The sequence below is a fragment of the Hippoglossus hippoglossus genome, chromosome 11, assembly GCF_009819705.1.
Source record: "Hippoglossus hippoglossus isolate fHipHip1 chromosome 11, fHipHip1.pri, whole genome shotgun sequence".
In the NCBI taxonomy this organism is placed as follows: domain Eukaryota; kingdom Metazoa; phylum Chordata; class Actinopteri; order Pleuronectiformes; family Pleuronectidae; genus Hippoglossus; species Hippoglossus hippoglossus.
The window spans coordinates 11532544-11550358 of NC_047161.1; the positions used below are offsets into that span (position 1 = coordinate 11532544).

Consider the following 17815-nt stretch of genomic DNA (forward strand, 5'->3'; position numbering starts at 1 on the left):
GTTTTACAATTCATGTTTTATGTGGCTAAAACAAATACAATATAATCTGTTAATTAGTGAGCTTTAGAGATGCTGGTAAGAGATGGACTTTGTTATGGCTGGAGCCAGGCTAGCTGTTTCCCACTGTTTCCAATCTTTGTGCCAAGCTAAACTAACCTGCTGCTGGCTGTTGCCTCATATTTAAAATCAGAGTGGTATTCCTAACTGTTCTGTCAGAAACCAATTAAGCACATTTCCCAAAATGCTAAACTGTTGGTTTGACAAAGAGTAGGTGAGTTACAGTCACTTGTTTTGAAAAAAAGGCATGAGTGGTATTGTGTAACCTCTCTTGCTTGTGTGTGTGTGTGTGTGTGACAATCCCGGCAGTATCATCGCTCTAATGAGGATCACACACACACACATTTGTCTAATCATCCCTCTCTTTCATTTTCTTTCAACCCAAAGACACAGCCGAGAATTTCTCCTCTTCTCCTTCTTTGTCTTCCTCGCTCTCTTTCTCTCTCTCATGCTTCCAATTAAGACGATGTCTCTCACCGCCTCTTATCTCTCCCTCTCCATCTGTCATGTTCACATCCGCTTTCATATATTCATGGCCTGTTGTGAATTGTTCAGCCTTCCTTCTGTTCTGTTCTTCTCTCACACGTCAACTCGTTTATATTTCTTCATCTTCATCCATCCTCCGCAGTGGCTTATAGGTGCTTTTCATTAGCTCCATCATTTGATCTTGCTGCATCTCCCTATTTGTCATCATGTGGTGGTTGGTTACCATCAGCCAGTGAGAGGCAAAGGTTTCCAGAGGGATTCAAACCCACGACTCTTATCAATGATGCTGCTTCACTGACTGAACTCAAAGACCGGTTGCACTCCTATTGCAGGAGGCTCTCATCTGTCGGTTTTTAATGAACTTTGGCGACGTGATCGTCATCCTAATACGAGTCTACAGTTTGTGTTTTTATCAGGAGTACACTGCTATGGTGTTTTTAAAGCGAGTTTGAGATGCATTGTTGAAGCAAGTATAAAATACTGCTTCTATATCCAACCCCTTGGACTATTTTCTATGTTATGTTCAGTGTATTTAAACTGAAATCATAGCATCATTTGTTTTTCAGAGATTATATATCTGTTAATCAGTGTCAGAATGTGTCTTCCAACCACAGTGATTTTGTGTTGTAAAACAATACAACATCAAATCATTTCAGGGACGTATTGTCATTAAGCTTATTTTTATTACTGTTAAGTGTCTGTACTGTTACGATTGGAAGAGTAAATACTGCTCATTTATTACCAGAAGATATAATTTAAGATCAATAAATGTTTTAATACTTCAAAGATTTTCACTTTTATGATTACCCTTTGATAAACCACATTCAGTCATAAAACCTGTAAAGATTTGATCGTATTACTCTGCAGTGAAAAAAAACTAAAAATAGCTGTATACATTTACCACCATTGTCACATCTTCCTCTGCTCAGGCCATGTGTGTTTGTTTCTATCTTTTTCAGGTTATTATTTCCGGTTTAGTTTGGAAATGCCATGTCTTGTTTGAGCTGACTTCACTTCCTGCGTTCCTGTGTTTCCCGCCTGTGTGATGCCCTGCCCTGCCCTGATTCACCCGTGATCCACCTTTGTCTCGTTGTCCCTGTGCATTTAGTCTCTGTGTTTCCTTCTCTCCGTGTCGGTTCGTCTCAGCACCTTGTCTCCTGCGTTCCAGACATTTCTCCTCATGTAATCCTTGTGGTTACGACCTGGTTACCTCTGCAAAGGAGGTTATGTTTCCATTGCGGTTTGCTTGTTTGTCTGTCTGTTACTTAGCAGGATTACTCAAAAGGTACAGAACCGATTCCCTTGAAATGTTTCTGAGGGGTGGGGCATGACCAAAGGAAGAACCCATCCAATTTTGCAGTGGAATTATTTTCTTTTACATGGCGAGATAGAATTTCCTGTTGTCTATCCCCAATTAAACATCTTGATCTAACACATAATTTTTCATCTTTTTTACGAGGTTGTCACCAGAGTGTTGACTGTCATCTAGCTCCTCTGGCACAATATTAATCCATAAAGATTAAGAGCTTATTTCCTGATAGGGGAAGTAGAGGTGAAGTGGATCTGCCCAGGGAAAAAGCTGTAATATGATCACAAAACGATTTATCATGTTGTCAATTCAATATTTTTTCTTGTTGGAGGGAAGAATGTAGCCAATAAACATATTTTTATTGTTTAACATTGTTAAATGTGGTCTCATATTGATGTGCATTAAACCATTTAGGTGAGATAATACACACTTTTCTCTTTTTCTTCATGATAAAACCAGAAAGTCAGTGTTGGCAGTGGTTGGGTTTAACCAAAACCTGACTAATGGTTTTGGAATGGTAAAACTGGTCTTTCTCACCTCAGTCTTGTTTGTTCACTGTGTTTAATGTATGCACTTCATTGTGTTTTGGCTCTAATGCTTTGTGTGTACTTTTTCTCAACAGCAGTCACCTGACACTATCCCTGGACCGAGTACCGGACCTACAGTACACAAGGTGGGGAAACGCACACAGGTGATGTCATCGCTTTAGTTTTGCTGCGAGGCGAAATTGTGTTTGTTTAGCCTCAATACAGGTGATGTCACCAGTGATATTACCTCGGGCCATTTCAAAGTTATTGTCACCAACTACACACACACACACACACACACACACACACACACACACACACACACACACACACACATCCTAGTCTTAATTTCTCATGCATCACTGTGTAACAGTTTGGTAAATACTTAAAAACTGCCTTAGGTCCTAAATATCTCACTTGAGCGTAGTTTGCTTACAAGTCAAATGTTCTTAGATGCTACTTATTTTCATGCAATGCTGTTACTCTTTTAGTAAAGCTCTTTTATTGGCTTTGTCCCTCTGCACTGTTGTATTTTATATTAGTTGTATGTAACCAGGTTTTCTATATTCTTTATTTTGCAAGTTTAGTAAAGTACATGGCAGTACATTGCAATGATGTGGTGCCAAAGCAGAGTGACACCAGTGAAAAATGTCCTTTTGGTCCATGATATTGAAGTATTTATTAATAATTGTTTGAAACTGCCCTCTGAAAATCTGACTGGGCAATAAAATATCGAGATTAGTTTGGAAGATGATTTTTTAGTACTGACCTCTACTTCCTGACCAAAATTAAACATGATTCTAAGGAGGTGCATGACCCCAGATTTATTCAAAAAAACTTTTTGGTAGATATTAGATAATATTTTGCAAAGCTTTGTTGAACATCTTGAAAATTTGAAGCAATTCACGTTTCAACAAATATAGTGTTGTAAATGATTTGTTATTATATATTAATTTTATCAGTGTTCATTTTTGATTAAGTCTCATTCAATCCACTGCAGAGTAATTTCTTTTTATTATAAACAAAAGTGTGGAAATATGAAATATTAAGTCAGACTCGAGTGCTGGTTGTGTGAGCCTGATTGAATCCAGGCTCTGTGTTTTGAAGGTCATTGATGACATCATCTTGCTGCTCCACAAAGGATCAGTGATTTTGCTTTAAGGTCTGAAACCTTCTATGAGACACACAGCTGAAAAAAAAAATTGAGTGTCTGTCAAAAACTGCAATACGTGTATACTGCAACATTCTGGTTAGTACGATAACTCACCATTATATTAAAGAACCTTAATGTAGCCAACTGAATCTTTCTTGCAGATGTTTTTTTAATATATTGAGACCTGCATTGTGTATATCTATGTTTCTATCATCCGGTCTTCTTGTTTACCTGTTGGTGGCACATTAATGTGTTTCTTGGTATTTATTTTATGATACAAACTGTCCATCAAGAATGTGCATGTAAGGAGTCCTGCTGCAGGTTCAGTTCCGACCCACCTCTCTCCCTATTTCACGCTGCTGCTGTCCTATCAATAAAGGCAAAACGCCATGTGCATGTGCAATGGGATGCAAACACAATATGGACACAAAAATACTCCACAGCACTACTAGTGGTAAAAACACCCACATGGTTCATTTTAATCTTGCAGTGCATCAAGTCAGTTTAGCTAATACATGCACCGCCATCTCACTATAAAAATCTTTTAACTGACGAGTCATGACTTGAAATAAAGTTTTAAAACTGCACCCATACAGCCACAAGGCGACATCATCAATGTAACAAGACAAGACAGCATCAGAGGTTGAATTGACACCAGATGGACTCACTAATAATGTAACATAATGCGAATGAAGCCTCATCAGCCATTAAGTGAACTCCACTATGGAGCATGCAAAGGGAATATCAATGGAACAGAACAAACTGCCGATGTAATCAGCTTAATAGAAATACAATCTTTATTTGCAACAGTGTCAAAAGCAGGATTATTGCAGAGCTTGTAGACACAGTCAATGTTTCGTTGCTCAGGGGGGAAAGACATGGAGCTGTCCTTGAGTCGGTCAATGACAGTCACATGTAGCCACCTAGCTCTCCGCTTCCTTGAACTGCTATCCGAAAGAAAGATGTGATAAGCTTTAGTTCATTGTTAGGTGCAATTTTCTTTTCTGGTTTTTCATGCAAAACATTTATTTTTGATGCGTCTTTGTGTGTGTCAGTCTTGCTCCCAGAGTTTTCCATGTGGCGGTCGGGCCGTGAGGAATGCCTTCCTCTCTCATGGACCATACCCAGCTAAAGACAAGATACACCTGGCCAGAATCATAAGGTACACTCTGCCTCTGTGTTTGTGTGTCTGTGTGCAAGGCAGAATCAATATGTCCGATGAAGCATGTACACTGACTCACCAGTCAGTTTTGAGCCTTGTCCTGATTGGCCACTCGCGTTGTTTATGCAGTAAGACGGATATAGTGTGACGTAGACATTATACAGTGGAGCACACGATGCTTTGGGAATGCATGCACTCCCATACTGCACACAATGAACAGTACATACAGATGCATGTATAAACAATGTGAACATCTGGACACAAATATAAATAGATGCTCATAGCTGCCACACACACACACACACACACACACACACACACCACACACACACCACACACACACACCACACACACACACACCAAACACACACTCTCTCAGGCGCAGGCGTATATCTCGGGGGGGGTGCAGACGGAAACTATTCAGTGTTTCAGAGGAAAAGGCTTACAGAGAACTAATGAATAATCAATGGATATCGATTTAAATAAAGACGAGCTTTGTGCTGAAGGTAGAGGTTTATGTTTATGTGAATGTGCCTCTGGATCATAACACTGTGGGGCCGGACTTGCGTGTTAAACGTGTGTGTGTGTGTGTATTTTAACAGGCGTAGCTACGTGGGCGTGGAACTGGTGCAGTGGTTGTGCGAGCAGTGTGTGTACGTGCGCTGTCGGACTACTGCTGTGCGTGTCTGGCAGGTGCTGCTGGAGCTTGGAGTCCTGCTGTCTGGTATTAACACAACCACACACACAGTCTCACATATGCTACACACACTCACTCTAATACGCTTCAGGGTTGGACTGCGCTTCAAAATTTATAGTCACCCTGCAGCAACATCAGCAACAATGTACAGATCTCTGAAGAGACAAGAGATGAACCGGTTTACCAGGCTGATGTCAGAAATTCTGCCATATTCTATCATAACAAATACGATTATAAAACACAATCAACTCCGTGATAGAATATTTATTTTGATATTGGCATATTCACATATGACAACCCATGTTTCTGTATTCAGTGGAGCAGACGTAAAGAAAATAATGCAGAGACTGTGTTTACATGACTAATCTTTGTAAAGACTGCATACGCATACTGTCAGTGTAATATTCAAAGGCTCTTTAAAGAATGAAGAAGTCCTGCTCGGGTGCAGTTCATTGGTCTGGCTAATCCACTAAACCTGATACAAAGACCTCATTCGGTCTATTTGGGAGAACGTGTCTCAGCTCTTCTCTCTAACCAAGAAAGGTTCAATATTAACTACCAGTGTTAATTTCAAATAAATATGTTGGTTTTTATTATAACAATTCTTATACCATTCCATAATAATTCAGGTGGTAATGACACTCAGTGTTTTTCACCCATACTCAGAATACTGTGACTTATACTGTACTCAAATATTTACAACTGTGGGACAACTGAGTATGTTTTAATGGCTGTTAATAATTGGCGTCATCCCTACTGCTACTTAAATAATATTTTAACGCAGTTTATGTTCAGCCCTGTCTGTGTGTAATGATAACAACCAAACTGCCTGACAGAATGCAAGAGAGATAATAGATTTCAGCCAAGTTGAGAGAAATGCTTCAGAAAAATTAAAGCCACATTCTTCAGTCAGGCTCTAGGCATGGTCAATTGTAATGTGATAATTAAATTTAAAGTGTCAGCATTTCTCACACCCATATATTCCCATCAAGCCTTTGGCCATGAGTTAAGTGTGTTAATCCTTGTCATTGACTAATCATGATGCAGAATATACAAACTAACGTGTCTTTTGACACACAACAGGAAATGGAGCTGGTTTTCTTCAGTTTCTCAGTTGTTTACCTGTGTGTCTGCTCTTTCTCCAGTGGATCAGCGGGTGGTGTTCTCGGACTCAAACTCATACTACCAGTTCAGCTTCGAGGAGTGTGATTCCGCCGCTTGTGAGTTTCGCTCCAATGAGGGGGAGTGGCCAGAGGCTGTCAGGCTCCTCCTGCAACTTGCCCCATATGTCCAGTTTCGCTCTGGAGGCGGGGCCAATAGCCCGTAAGTGTCAATAATATCTGATTACAAATGATGGATGGATGGATGGATGCGAATCAGATAAATCAAAATACGGGGGGGTTGTGGTGGTGGAGGAGGGAGTTGCGGCAAACTGTGTTTGCAGCGAGATCGTCAGAGTAACATTTAGAAAGTGTCAGATTATATTGTCAGCGATTGTAAACCAGAATAAATGTGATTGGATGTTTCTAGAGACCCATCTGTGAATGAGCCAATAATTGTAAGCCGATTGCGAATAGCTGGAGCCAGTCAGCTTATTTCTATGTGACTTCAGGGGTCTGCCTGAGCTAACGCGATGCTTCACAGATTAACCATAGACTGTAAATTAAGATAGATGACGTGTCACTTGACGTGTGCACTTCCTCCTACTATCCAGGATTTCAGCCAAAATATTTGAGCTCTACAGATACACACATTCAACCAATCGTGAGTCAGTCTCAGCCGTCAATCATGATGTTGGCCAGGTGGCGATCCCAACTCTTTGGTTTCACTTTTTGGGAGCAGTCATGTCATCCATCTTTATATACAGTCTATGGGTCTAACTCTAGACTATTGCTTACTTTGTGTTGTGTTTTGTTTAGTGTATTGGTGAAGCCTCGGCTGAGTCCTACTCATTTGTTGTAAGGGAAAGTTAGTGGTTTCCATGGTTGTACCGCTGTGTGTAACTGTGTGAGTGTTGATCATAATTGATGGTGAATGTGACTCAGTTGTGATATGCAGGATGATCTCCATTGACCTGAAGTGGAGGCTCATTGCTGTGGTAAAATTTAAAAGTAGAAGTGACAGGTCTCCAGTTTAGATTCACGATTGAGGTCATTTATCTGTCTGATGATTTACTGTGAAAAGTGACTGTTTGATTCGGTGGACTCGTCGGAAACTCCTGCAAGGACAGTCCTGTCCGTGCATGCACACTAACACATACACACACCCAGTGAAAAACCTAATCTCTCTTCAGTGTTTTAAATCCTCAATCTGCTTACGTGACATTCGTGTGCAGGCGCGCACACCTTCACATCCACAGGAGAAATGCACTCATACACAAAAACTGATATATGAGGCGATCACTCATAAACACAAGATGGGCTGTGACACACACTTAACACACACATGTAGAGTGGTGTCAGCCAGAGTTCCCTTGCTTTTGCCGGGTTTTGTGTGTGGGATTCCTGCTGAGGCTGCAACTGAACTCAATCTGTCACTCAGAGAAAAAGAGTGAGTGTGAGACGGAGGCGGGGGGTGGTGGCGGCGGGGGAAGAGTATACATGAGAGCAAAGTATCCAAAGCACTCGTCAACGCATTCATATGTGTGTCGACTTCAAAGGGTGTATTTACAGACACCAGGGAGAGAGCACAGCAGCAAGGGGATCTGAATGTCATACTTACTAATATAAATCCCATGTATCATACTGTACATACCTCTATGTTCTGCATCAACTACTTTAGATCCATTATAGTTGATGACATGCCCTCCACTCAGTGTTGCTGCAGAGTGCAGACATCTGCAGATGTGTTGTTTTACTTTTGTAGATACGTACATAAAATTTTTATATTCAGCATTCTCACTCTGACCCTGCTGATGTCTGTGTCTCTCTTTGCAGACACCCTCCCTCTCTCCGTCTCACACCCTCCCCTCCTGCATCTCATCCCCCTTTTCTCTCTCTCATTGATGTAAAGGAGACTAGCCGTAGCCGAGAGGGAAAACACCTGCTCGCTTCCAGGAACCTCAATAATGCTTTACTTAGATCCCTGATCCAATAATGATGATTGTTTTTGGAATTATAAAATTCACAACAGCAGTAATTTGAAGGGTCTGTATCATAGACTCTAAAGACGTGTCTCCACTTCCTCCCATTATCCAGAAAGGAACATATGTCAAATGTGGTGCAGATTATCTGTTCTAATCCTAGTGCTTCTCTTTTTAAAGTCTTAACTCAACAGTCAACAGTCAGTCATATTATATTTAGGCTAATATTCATTGAAATCCAATCATGAGATATTATATCTGAAAGGAGCAGTGTTCATATCTCGAGCTTATCTTCAGGCTGCAGGTGTTCGCAACAAAGACAAATTCACATTGTCAGCCTGTGTTAACAGATGTGTAGTTAAAGGAATACACTACTTTTGAAGGTGCTGCAGTAAGACGGTGTAACTGATGATCATGCTCCTCATGAATTATGTCTCTCCATGTCTTGCTGCAGTAATTAGGCCAGCATTAGACTTATGCTCTAACGTATAACGTAATACCTGATATGGCAACATTACCTGATTATTAAACTTCCTTCTTGATAGATTGTTTTGACAGATATTCAATCAGCCACACAAACAATGCTGGTAGAATGTTTCAGTTAACTCTGCAGCACAATATGTACATGGACAACAGCAGACATTCCACACATTATTGTGAATCAAAACTATGATACAATAGGAAAAACATATCACACACAACCACATACATTTGGTGATTAGTTTGCGTGTCTGTCATTAGTGTGAGGATGGATTTAGAGCAAGGATGTCAGACTCCTGATTGCTATGTGGGGGAAAAAGCTCTTTGTAAGGTTAGTAGTCTCCGTAGGTAGTGACCTGTAGTGACCTGTAGCGCCTCCCTGAGGACAGGAGCTGGAAGGCCTTCATGTTTTGGAACAAGAATCTTGGTTTTAAGAAACTGTCAGTCAATTACCAAGAGCTAAACTATGAAACCTTATCATGGGAGGAGAACCCACGCTCTTACTTTGCATGGTGCTTTGGTCCTAGGTGTAGGATCTGTTCTGTTCAATCACAAAACATCACAGAACATGACTATACCTTATGATATTCAACTCTGAAAAGGAGGTGGTGCCACCACCGATCATGTTAATCCTCTTTCAATACCGCCCTGCGCTGCTTAATGATGGCTGACATCCCACCCACTGTGCCTCTTCTCCAGCTCTGGTACATTCAGGCTCATTGTGAGTCATCAAATTACCAAATGAACCCAGGCTATGAGAAAAATAACACTTAATGACCCTGAGAAGAATAGATTTAGCATGGTGGCTCAGAATAGACAGTAAATCCCACGATTCACTAATGATCTTCTGCATTTGTTGAGAAACGGAACATTAACAAAACCCTCAGCCTTTAACTGCAGTGACAGCCTGATCATTTGCACGGGTTCCTCATCAAGCTCTGCCAGAAGTTGGAGCCATCAGTCTGTCTTCTGATTTTAAAAGGAGGAGGAGACAAGCCACCATAAATACTGAAAGGAAAGGACAACCATTGCGTTGCTTTTATAGAGACTGAAAGATTTCTGATTTTCACACTCTTTTAATCTGTTGCTCAACCTGCCTCCATCTCTGTCTGTGTCAGAGCCGATAGCGGAAGTCACAATCGCCATTTCTCCCTCTACTGCATCTATCGTTCCCTTATCAGAGAGATAACAACACACACACACACACACACACACACACACACACAGCTCTTCTTTCCTTTTCACCTTTTACTAGCGCCATTGGGATTTGTTGAAAAAAATCCAAATTGTATGCAAATGTGTGCGTTTGTGTGCATGCATGAGAAAGAGATGTGTGTGTGTGTGTGTGTGTGTGTGTGTGTGTGTGTGTGTGTGTGTGTGTGTGTCCTGCAGGGGGCTGAGGCAGTGTGTGGGAGACCAATCCAAACAGTGCTTTTGTAAGAGGACATATTAGATGAGGGGCCCTTGGGTGCAGTCTGCTGCTGTTGTAGGCAAACTCTACAATCTAGCATTATTGCTGTGGGAATAATGGGTTTACCTCAAAACAGCCACCTGTTTATACAGCGCACACACACACCCACACAATGAAGGCATACACAAGTGTGTTCAGAGATGCACTCAGGCTTGAAAAGTATCTTCAAGAGTAACACATACATCCTAAACACAGAACCCAGATGGAAAACGCACGCACGCACACACACACACACACAGCTTTACTAACATCAATAGAAGGGTGTGTCTTGGAGCTATTTTAAATGAAACCACATGAAAGAGTGAAGTCTGCTGCTGAGATTTGCTTAATACGAAGATACTGAGTCAAGACCTAGAAAGACAGAAAACTGCAACCCATCATTACTTTCTTTATCAAACATCTGTTGATTGTGTCTTAAATTAATCTATACATTGTGTCGCCTACAAGATGTCAGGAAGTTACCATTACAAACCTAATGTAATGACTTTGAAATGGCTTCTTTTTTTTCTGATCAGCAGTCCAACAGTTTTGCAGATTGCCTTTTTAAACATTAAAACCAGACAATACTTGCCTAACAGTCAATTTAGATTTATTGACTATTTTATGATTTTTTATATTTGTTCCATATAATAAAGTGTTTGATACAGGATACAATTAAAATGGTTAAATTACCTATGACTTTCAGTTCATTTTAAATTAATTACATGAATCAGATTTGCCTTAGAAGTATAATTAATTCTATTAGTTCCTTCACATCAAAATTATTATTTTGATTTATTAAAGGGTAAAAAATACCTTTTAATCCACTTGTATCCATCCATGTATTATTTGAACTTAATTTTAAAAAGTCCATCGGTATGAACATCAGGCTAAAAGATACAGTAAATGTATATGTAGGATGCAAGTCTTCTTCCGTCATACCAGGGGGCAGTGTGGAGAGCACTCTACAGGACTGAAACTTGTTTTCTCTGGACAGTGTTTGGTGTGAATTATGTGCTTATTTGCTATTAAAGCTGTGTGTGTTTGTGTCTTAAGGTCAGAGGAAGACTCTGAAGGCAACAGGGACATCTGCAGTGAGATTCTGCAGATGAAAGCTCTCGAGAGGCTCACATCCACGGTCAGTGTTTGCATGTGAATCTGAGAATCTGAAACAAACCTGCTAATGCTTAAATACTCGAGATGGTACCAAGGTGGCTGCAGGAAGACTGGATGTATTACTTTATCATATATATAAATGTTTGTCTCCTGCTTTTTCTCCAACAGGTACAAAGTGAGTTGGCGGCTGCTCTCGCTCGAAAGACTCGCAAAGCTTGTAAGTATGCATTTTGTGTGTGTGTGTGTGTGTGTGTGTGTGTGTGTGTGTGTGTGTGTGTGTGTGTGTGTGTGTGTGTGTGTGTGTGTGTGTGTGTGTGTGTGTGTGTGTGTGTGTGTGTGTGTGTGTGTGTGTGTGTGTGTGTGTGTGTGTGTGTGTGTTTCCGTGTTTCCGTGTTTCCCCCCCCCATGCATTGTGAGAACATGGAGGGACAAAGACAATGTTAGCTAATGAGAGTGAAGACCTGTCAGTCTAACGTGAAACTCTTTATGATCACAGTATCAGAGCAGGACTCTGAGACGACAGAGACGAACCAACAGGAGCCTCGCACACCCAGTGAGGAGAGCAGCCCGGTAATACACACACACACACACACACACGCACACACACACAAACCTACTATTCATACACATAAAGATTATAGTTTTGGTGTAACACTGTGGAGATAATAATTTAGTATAGTCTGGAGCTGATGCACAGCCCCTCTTTATATCCCATAAACAAAAACTACAGTGGTAGAGGTGTGGTACACCTGTTAAGTTCTGCTGAAACACATACATAGTGGTTGTTATTACTGTGTACAGTGTAGCAGGGAATTGTTTTTGCCTGTGGTGTGTCTACATGTGATATTACTTGTGAGGGTGTTTCCATACGATTCACTTTTGTAAGTTATCGATTAAAAGCTGAGTTATATCATTTACCAAGATTTAGCGATATAGTAGAGCTGGAGAGACAATCTAATGCTTATATTTATCAGAAAAGAATTCCCTAACATATAATGTTGAGCAAAGTGAAATCATCAAGAAGTTGCAAAGAATTCAGAAAATAACATAAAGCATATTTAAAAAAAAGATTTTTTCCAGTTATCTCTGCATCCTATAGGACTACAGAAATGACCTAAATAGTATTTAGATTGAAAAATTATTTTTGATCATGTGATCTGATGCTTTTTACTTCAATCTGTGCAAGTGAACCCATGCTGTTATTGTGAATATCACTAATTGAATAATCTGAATGTTATGTATTTGTGTGTGCGTGCGCCCCTCAGTGAGGTAGCTGAAAACCGGGTCAGAACAGAGTGCAGACCCCTGCTTACTTTCTGGTGCCATCTTTGTACAGTGGAAACCTCTTTTTCACCATCAATTATTCACTCTCTGATTACACCAGAGAGATGGGGAGGGAGGAAGAGAGCAGAAAAAAGAGCAACTTTAAAACCTAATTATACTTACGGCACTGGGGATAAGTGGTTCTAGTTTTTGGTTTGTGACCCTTTAATACAAAGAAATGGGATCTTGTGACTTCTCGTCACAGACTGCATTTGAGTCGCTTTCCTCTCTCATATTGAAGTTTTTAAATAATTGTAGTGGTCTGAAGTGACAAAACTCCCATTTTTGTACACGAAAATCTAAAAATTATAAAAAAACATTTAACATTTTTCTTAGCAAACCTTAGTAATTATTCTGTGACCCCCTTTACGCTGCATGTCCACTGGATTCAGCTCAATTGCGATTCAGAAGTGGGGCGTCTGTTGTTCAACCACATCATGTGGTGTAGAGTAGTGTCATTGACATTTGTTTTATGTTTTACAAGCTGCAAACATATTGAAAACATGCTGATTTTGATAGGACAACTTTTCATTGCGTCTTTCTTTACAATTGTTTTAAATGTTGGTACAGATCTCAATGCACAGCTGGTGTCAGTTCCCCCTAACCTTTTCTTTTACTTTATCATGATAAAGTAAAATGTAGAATTTTATCACAGCAAAGAAGCTTTACAATAACTGCTCATAATACGCTATAAATGTTTCATACTTGTTTTGTTGTTTGTCAGCAAAACAAAGAAAATGGTGGATAGTTATATTGTGAATATGACTCCATCAAACCACACTATCTGTGATCACAGAGAGCAGGAGGAGACAGAATTTAGGAGACTGATGTAACAAGCTAAGACCGTCTTGGTCAATTGTAAACACAAATACACAACTTTTCGGCAATGTTTTTCATAACGGCAAACATGAACGCTATTACTGATATGTCTTTAGAAGGCTCTAATCGGCCAGGCGATCAAAAGAACAACACGTGACCTGTGAGTGAGATGCTTCGGTCATGAAGGCACCACAGCTGGACTGGGTGCACATTGGTCGTAGGGTTCATCATGCAATCCTTGTGAGGGGTTTGAGAACCATTACAGATTGTGACGGTAACATGAAGCTCGGTTTGTTTTATATATATATCAAGAAGCAGCCTGATAAACCACACCCCAAAGAAATCCAAGACTTATTTCCTTTGTTGATGCACAGAGTAGTTTAGTTTCAGTTATTCTTCAACCCATTGAAAGTTCCCGCTTGTCATAGATCTCAAATACATTGGAACAGAGAACAAAATAAGGATGCCCTGGGACAGAGAAGGAGATAGACGGCGACAGCAACACAATACAAACACGCAGCCCGCAGACAGGTTTATCTTCTGTGTGTCCTGCGTCTTAGACAGGAAGCTGAGAACAGGTTAACAGGAAGCAGCAAGGGACATTGGACCATGGCTCTGATATAACGTCTGTGTGTTCATGGCTACTCGACCAGATAAGTGCTGTCATTGGGGGGGGGGGGGGGGACAAAATTAAGCGTGGGAGTATATTCCATCATGTTGTGTGTGTGTGTGTGTGTGTGTGTGTGTGTGTGTGTGTGTGTGTGTGTGTGTGTGTGTGTGTGTGTGTGTGTGTGTGTGTGTGTGTGTGTGTGTGTGTGTGTGTGTGTGTGTGTGTGTGTGTTACCCTCCATGGGATAGTTGAGCTCACAGTCTTCAAATGAAATACCCACCTCTCTCTCTCTTCCAAGGAAAATAAACAGACCAGGCTACCACCAACAGTGATAACCATCATACGAGCGCACACACACACATACAGCCATGCTTTCTGTTGTCAAGTCTCTCCAAGGACAGACGGGGCAATTAGTTTCTCCAGTTCAGCAACTTTTTTAATGAAATATATTCTGTCTGTTGCTGATTTTCGGACTTTCTCTTTGTCTGTGTGCTTCTCTTTTAATTTGACATTTGAATCAAGTTCATTTGGGCTACGAGGACGGTGAACACATTTCGAAGTCCTGTCTACAGAGGGGAGGAGACAGGCGCACACACCCTTCCCACACAGACACACACTCCCGCCCACTTATACTACTAATCACATACACTCCCTCTTTCTCTGCCAGATCCTCTGACACAGAGCAGTCGGACTAAGACAAGGAGACAAATGCAACAGATGAAGGGAATTACAGACCATAATGGATAGAAAGAATAAGAGACAAAGAATGATTAGAGAGAGAACAAGATAGACTCAGGATTTATCCTCATTCTCGTCACATGGACATAAAGAGGAAATTGAAAACTTGTCATTGCACGCTTTTGAATTATGCCCACAGCGGTTTTGTTCTCCCTGGGACAAAAACATTGAACTCTCTGGACCTCCATTCTACAAGCAGACACTGAGTGTTTCCACCATGTCTTGGGACTGTGGGTTGAGATATGTCTTCATGCCTCCTGTGTTCCAGCTGGGCGGGGTGTGTGCATTGCGGGACGGTGGCAGCAGTGGCAGCGGCAGCGGAGGTATGGGGACTGTGTGCGGCCGCGAGGAGCTGACCAGTCGGCTCGGGCTGGAGGCCGTTCAGCGTCTGGCCAAGGATGGCTGTCGGCTGCTGCAGAACCACAACTACCGGCTGCCCGACAGGAACCAGGCCGTGAGTAGAGAGTGTGATGATGCACATATCTTCAAATGTCATACTAAAGTGATGTGACAGATGATGATGTCCCGTGAACTTGTTGGTCTCCCACCATGTAATCTGCAGAGGCCAGTTGTGGCTACATGGTTAGTGTGAGTAGAGAGTAATGGACGTCATCATGTGGTGGCTGCCGTCATTATTGTCATCACTTTTAAGCGCGCACCCACTTCAGGTCTGAGTTACTCAGAAATTGGGCTCTGGAGGGGATCTTGAGAGTAAATCCTCATCAGGGCCATCGTGATTTGTGTTGCTGTCAATCTGAAAGACTCACACAGGTACACACTTTTACAGCATTTCTGCTCACTTTCATCTACATCTACAGTATATGAGGACACATCTGTGTACTTACATGCACCCACACAGTAGTTATTGTTCCAGACATGCAGATCTCTACTTAATTTAAAGGACTTTAGATTTAACAACCACCAGTTCTCTTGCTCATCTAATGTGGCCGTTAATAATGGCTTAGCGCAATGTAATCCCCTGGTGTTTTAACGGTCTGTCAGGTGTTGTGTGTGTAACTATGTTCACTTGTGTGTGTGAGTTTGCTGGGAAGAGCTTCTAATCATGTGTGGGATCCTGTATGTATGTATGTATGTATATATATGTGTGTGTGTGTGTGTGTGTGTGTGTGTGTGTGTGTGTGTGTGTGTGTGTGTGTGTGTGTGTGTGTGTGTGTGTGTGTGTGTGTGTGTGTGTGTGTGTGTGTGTGTGTGTGTGTGTGGCACTGTGGTGGGCTGAGTCAGTGTGTGCACGTAATGAGCGGGGTGTTAGCGAAGCATTATACTGTGTAATTGTGCTCTACAGTACACCTGAGGGCAGGAAATGAAGCAGATGCAGTCTGATTTCAGCCGACATTACAATGCATGTGTTTGTGAAATCTACCGCACAACTCATCCGCTCAGTGAGTTTGTCTGAAGCTCAGCCTGGGAGATTTTTACAAAGTGCTTCTACCTTCATAAGATAATAAGAGTATTAGTGATATATGTAACAATAGTGTTAAAGTAAAGAGAGGGTTCAACTACACTCCTACCTACACACTATACAGATTCTTTTAATTATAAGGCAATTCACCCCGATTTAGCTTGACTTAAATATCATAAGGCATAATTTTGCCATCTTAAACTAACTTAAGTTACATGAGAACTGAGTATGAATATAATATTTTTATTTAAAAGTTTCTTAACTTTATGAACTTACGTTTCTATTCACTGCTAAATCATTATCGTTAGTGAGTAAATATCAGAAATTTCAAGACATTTCAAATACAAAGCCAAGGCTGGTTTGCAGGGAAAGTTGTGTGAAATCTCACACAAGAATTTCTGTAGGCTTTGTTTTTATGTAGAAATCACATATTTTCAAAGAATCCTGTCGCAATCTGACAAAAATTACTTTTTTTTGTTTTTATTTAACTTGAGATCTACTCAGACCTTTAAGGGAAAATTGGGAACAATGTGGATCAATTGATGTTTAAAGGATAATATTGAAATGCCCATGTTATTTAAAGGTTCATAAGGTCATGCATGAGTCAGTTTGTCATCTAATAATCATTTCTGCTTAAGGTAGACAGAATCCAAAAGTCTGCTTGAAAAAGTTTTTTATATGTGCGGCTCCATATACTAATATGAAACAAGAAATATGCATAACAGTGACATTCAAAACTTATTATGGGAATGATATCAGAGGAACGAGAGGAAAAAGATTTATATTGCTAGTTTATGATAATATTAATAAAATAAAAAAGGTAATGAACATTAACCGCTACTGGCAGATGGACATTAAAGCTAGTGGTCGTAATCCTCGAAAAGCTAGCAAGAGCAAGCTACACTTTGACAACATGTAACGATACATCCCACCCCCTCTTGTCAAAGCTACGCCCCCAAAGCGCATGAATGTGTACTGTCCGACAACTTCTAGAAGCCGACTTAACCGTGACTCGCTCGCCAGACAACTTCTGGCTTTTGTCTCTGCTTCAGCCACTGTATGTCTCTTAGACTTGTAAGGACTCCGGTCATGCGCAGATTGAGAACGGGCAGGGTGCGCGCAGGCAGGCGCGTCGGTTAGTGGCAGAGACGTGTGCCAGCCAATCATTTCATTCGGTCTAAATGAAATGATTGGTTGTGTTTATTACAGTTCAGGGCCACACACGCTTCTTCAACAAATAAGATACAAATTGTTCAGAAACAAATTACCAACCCTAACCCCAAGAAAATGTGAAAGGAAATGAATCAAATGATTCTTTCAGGTCTATGGGATGGAAAAGATCCTCTTACTCTTTTCTGGATCGTAGGAAGCACATGCTGATCTATA

At 40.9% G+C, this 17815-nt stretch overlaps 1 protein-coding gene across 2 annotated transcripts in view; it reads left to right on the forward strand.

The window, feature by feature from the left end:
• rapgef5a (Rap guanine nucleotide exchange factor (GEF) 5a) overlaps window positions 1-17815 on the forward strand; it is a 42854-nt gene that overhangs the window by 5600 nt on the left and 19439 nt on the right. The window contains exons 2-9 of one of the 2 annotated variants that reach the window (XM_034599745.1): window positions 2478-2525; window positions 4588-4694; window positions 5297-5418; window positions 6537-6714; window positions 11460-11541; window positions 11688-11736; window positions 12016-12089; window positions 15278-15463. In XM_034599745.1, the coding sequence (XP_034455636.1) occupies window positions 2478-2525; window positions 4588-4694; window positions 5297-5418; window positions 6537-6714; window positions 11460-11541; window positions 11688-11736; window positions 12016-12089; window positions 15278-15463 (846 nt within the window). Of the gene's footprint in view, window positions 1-2474; window positions 2526-4587; window positions 4695-5296; window positions 5419-6536; window positions 6715-11459; window positions 11542-11687; window positions 11737-12015; window positions 12090-15277; window positions 15464-17815 lie in introns of both variants that reach the window. The other variant, XM_034599744.1, reaches the window with a different exon arrangement.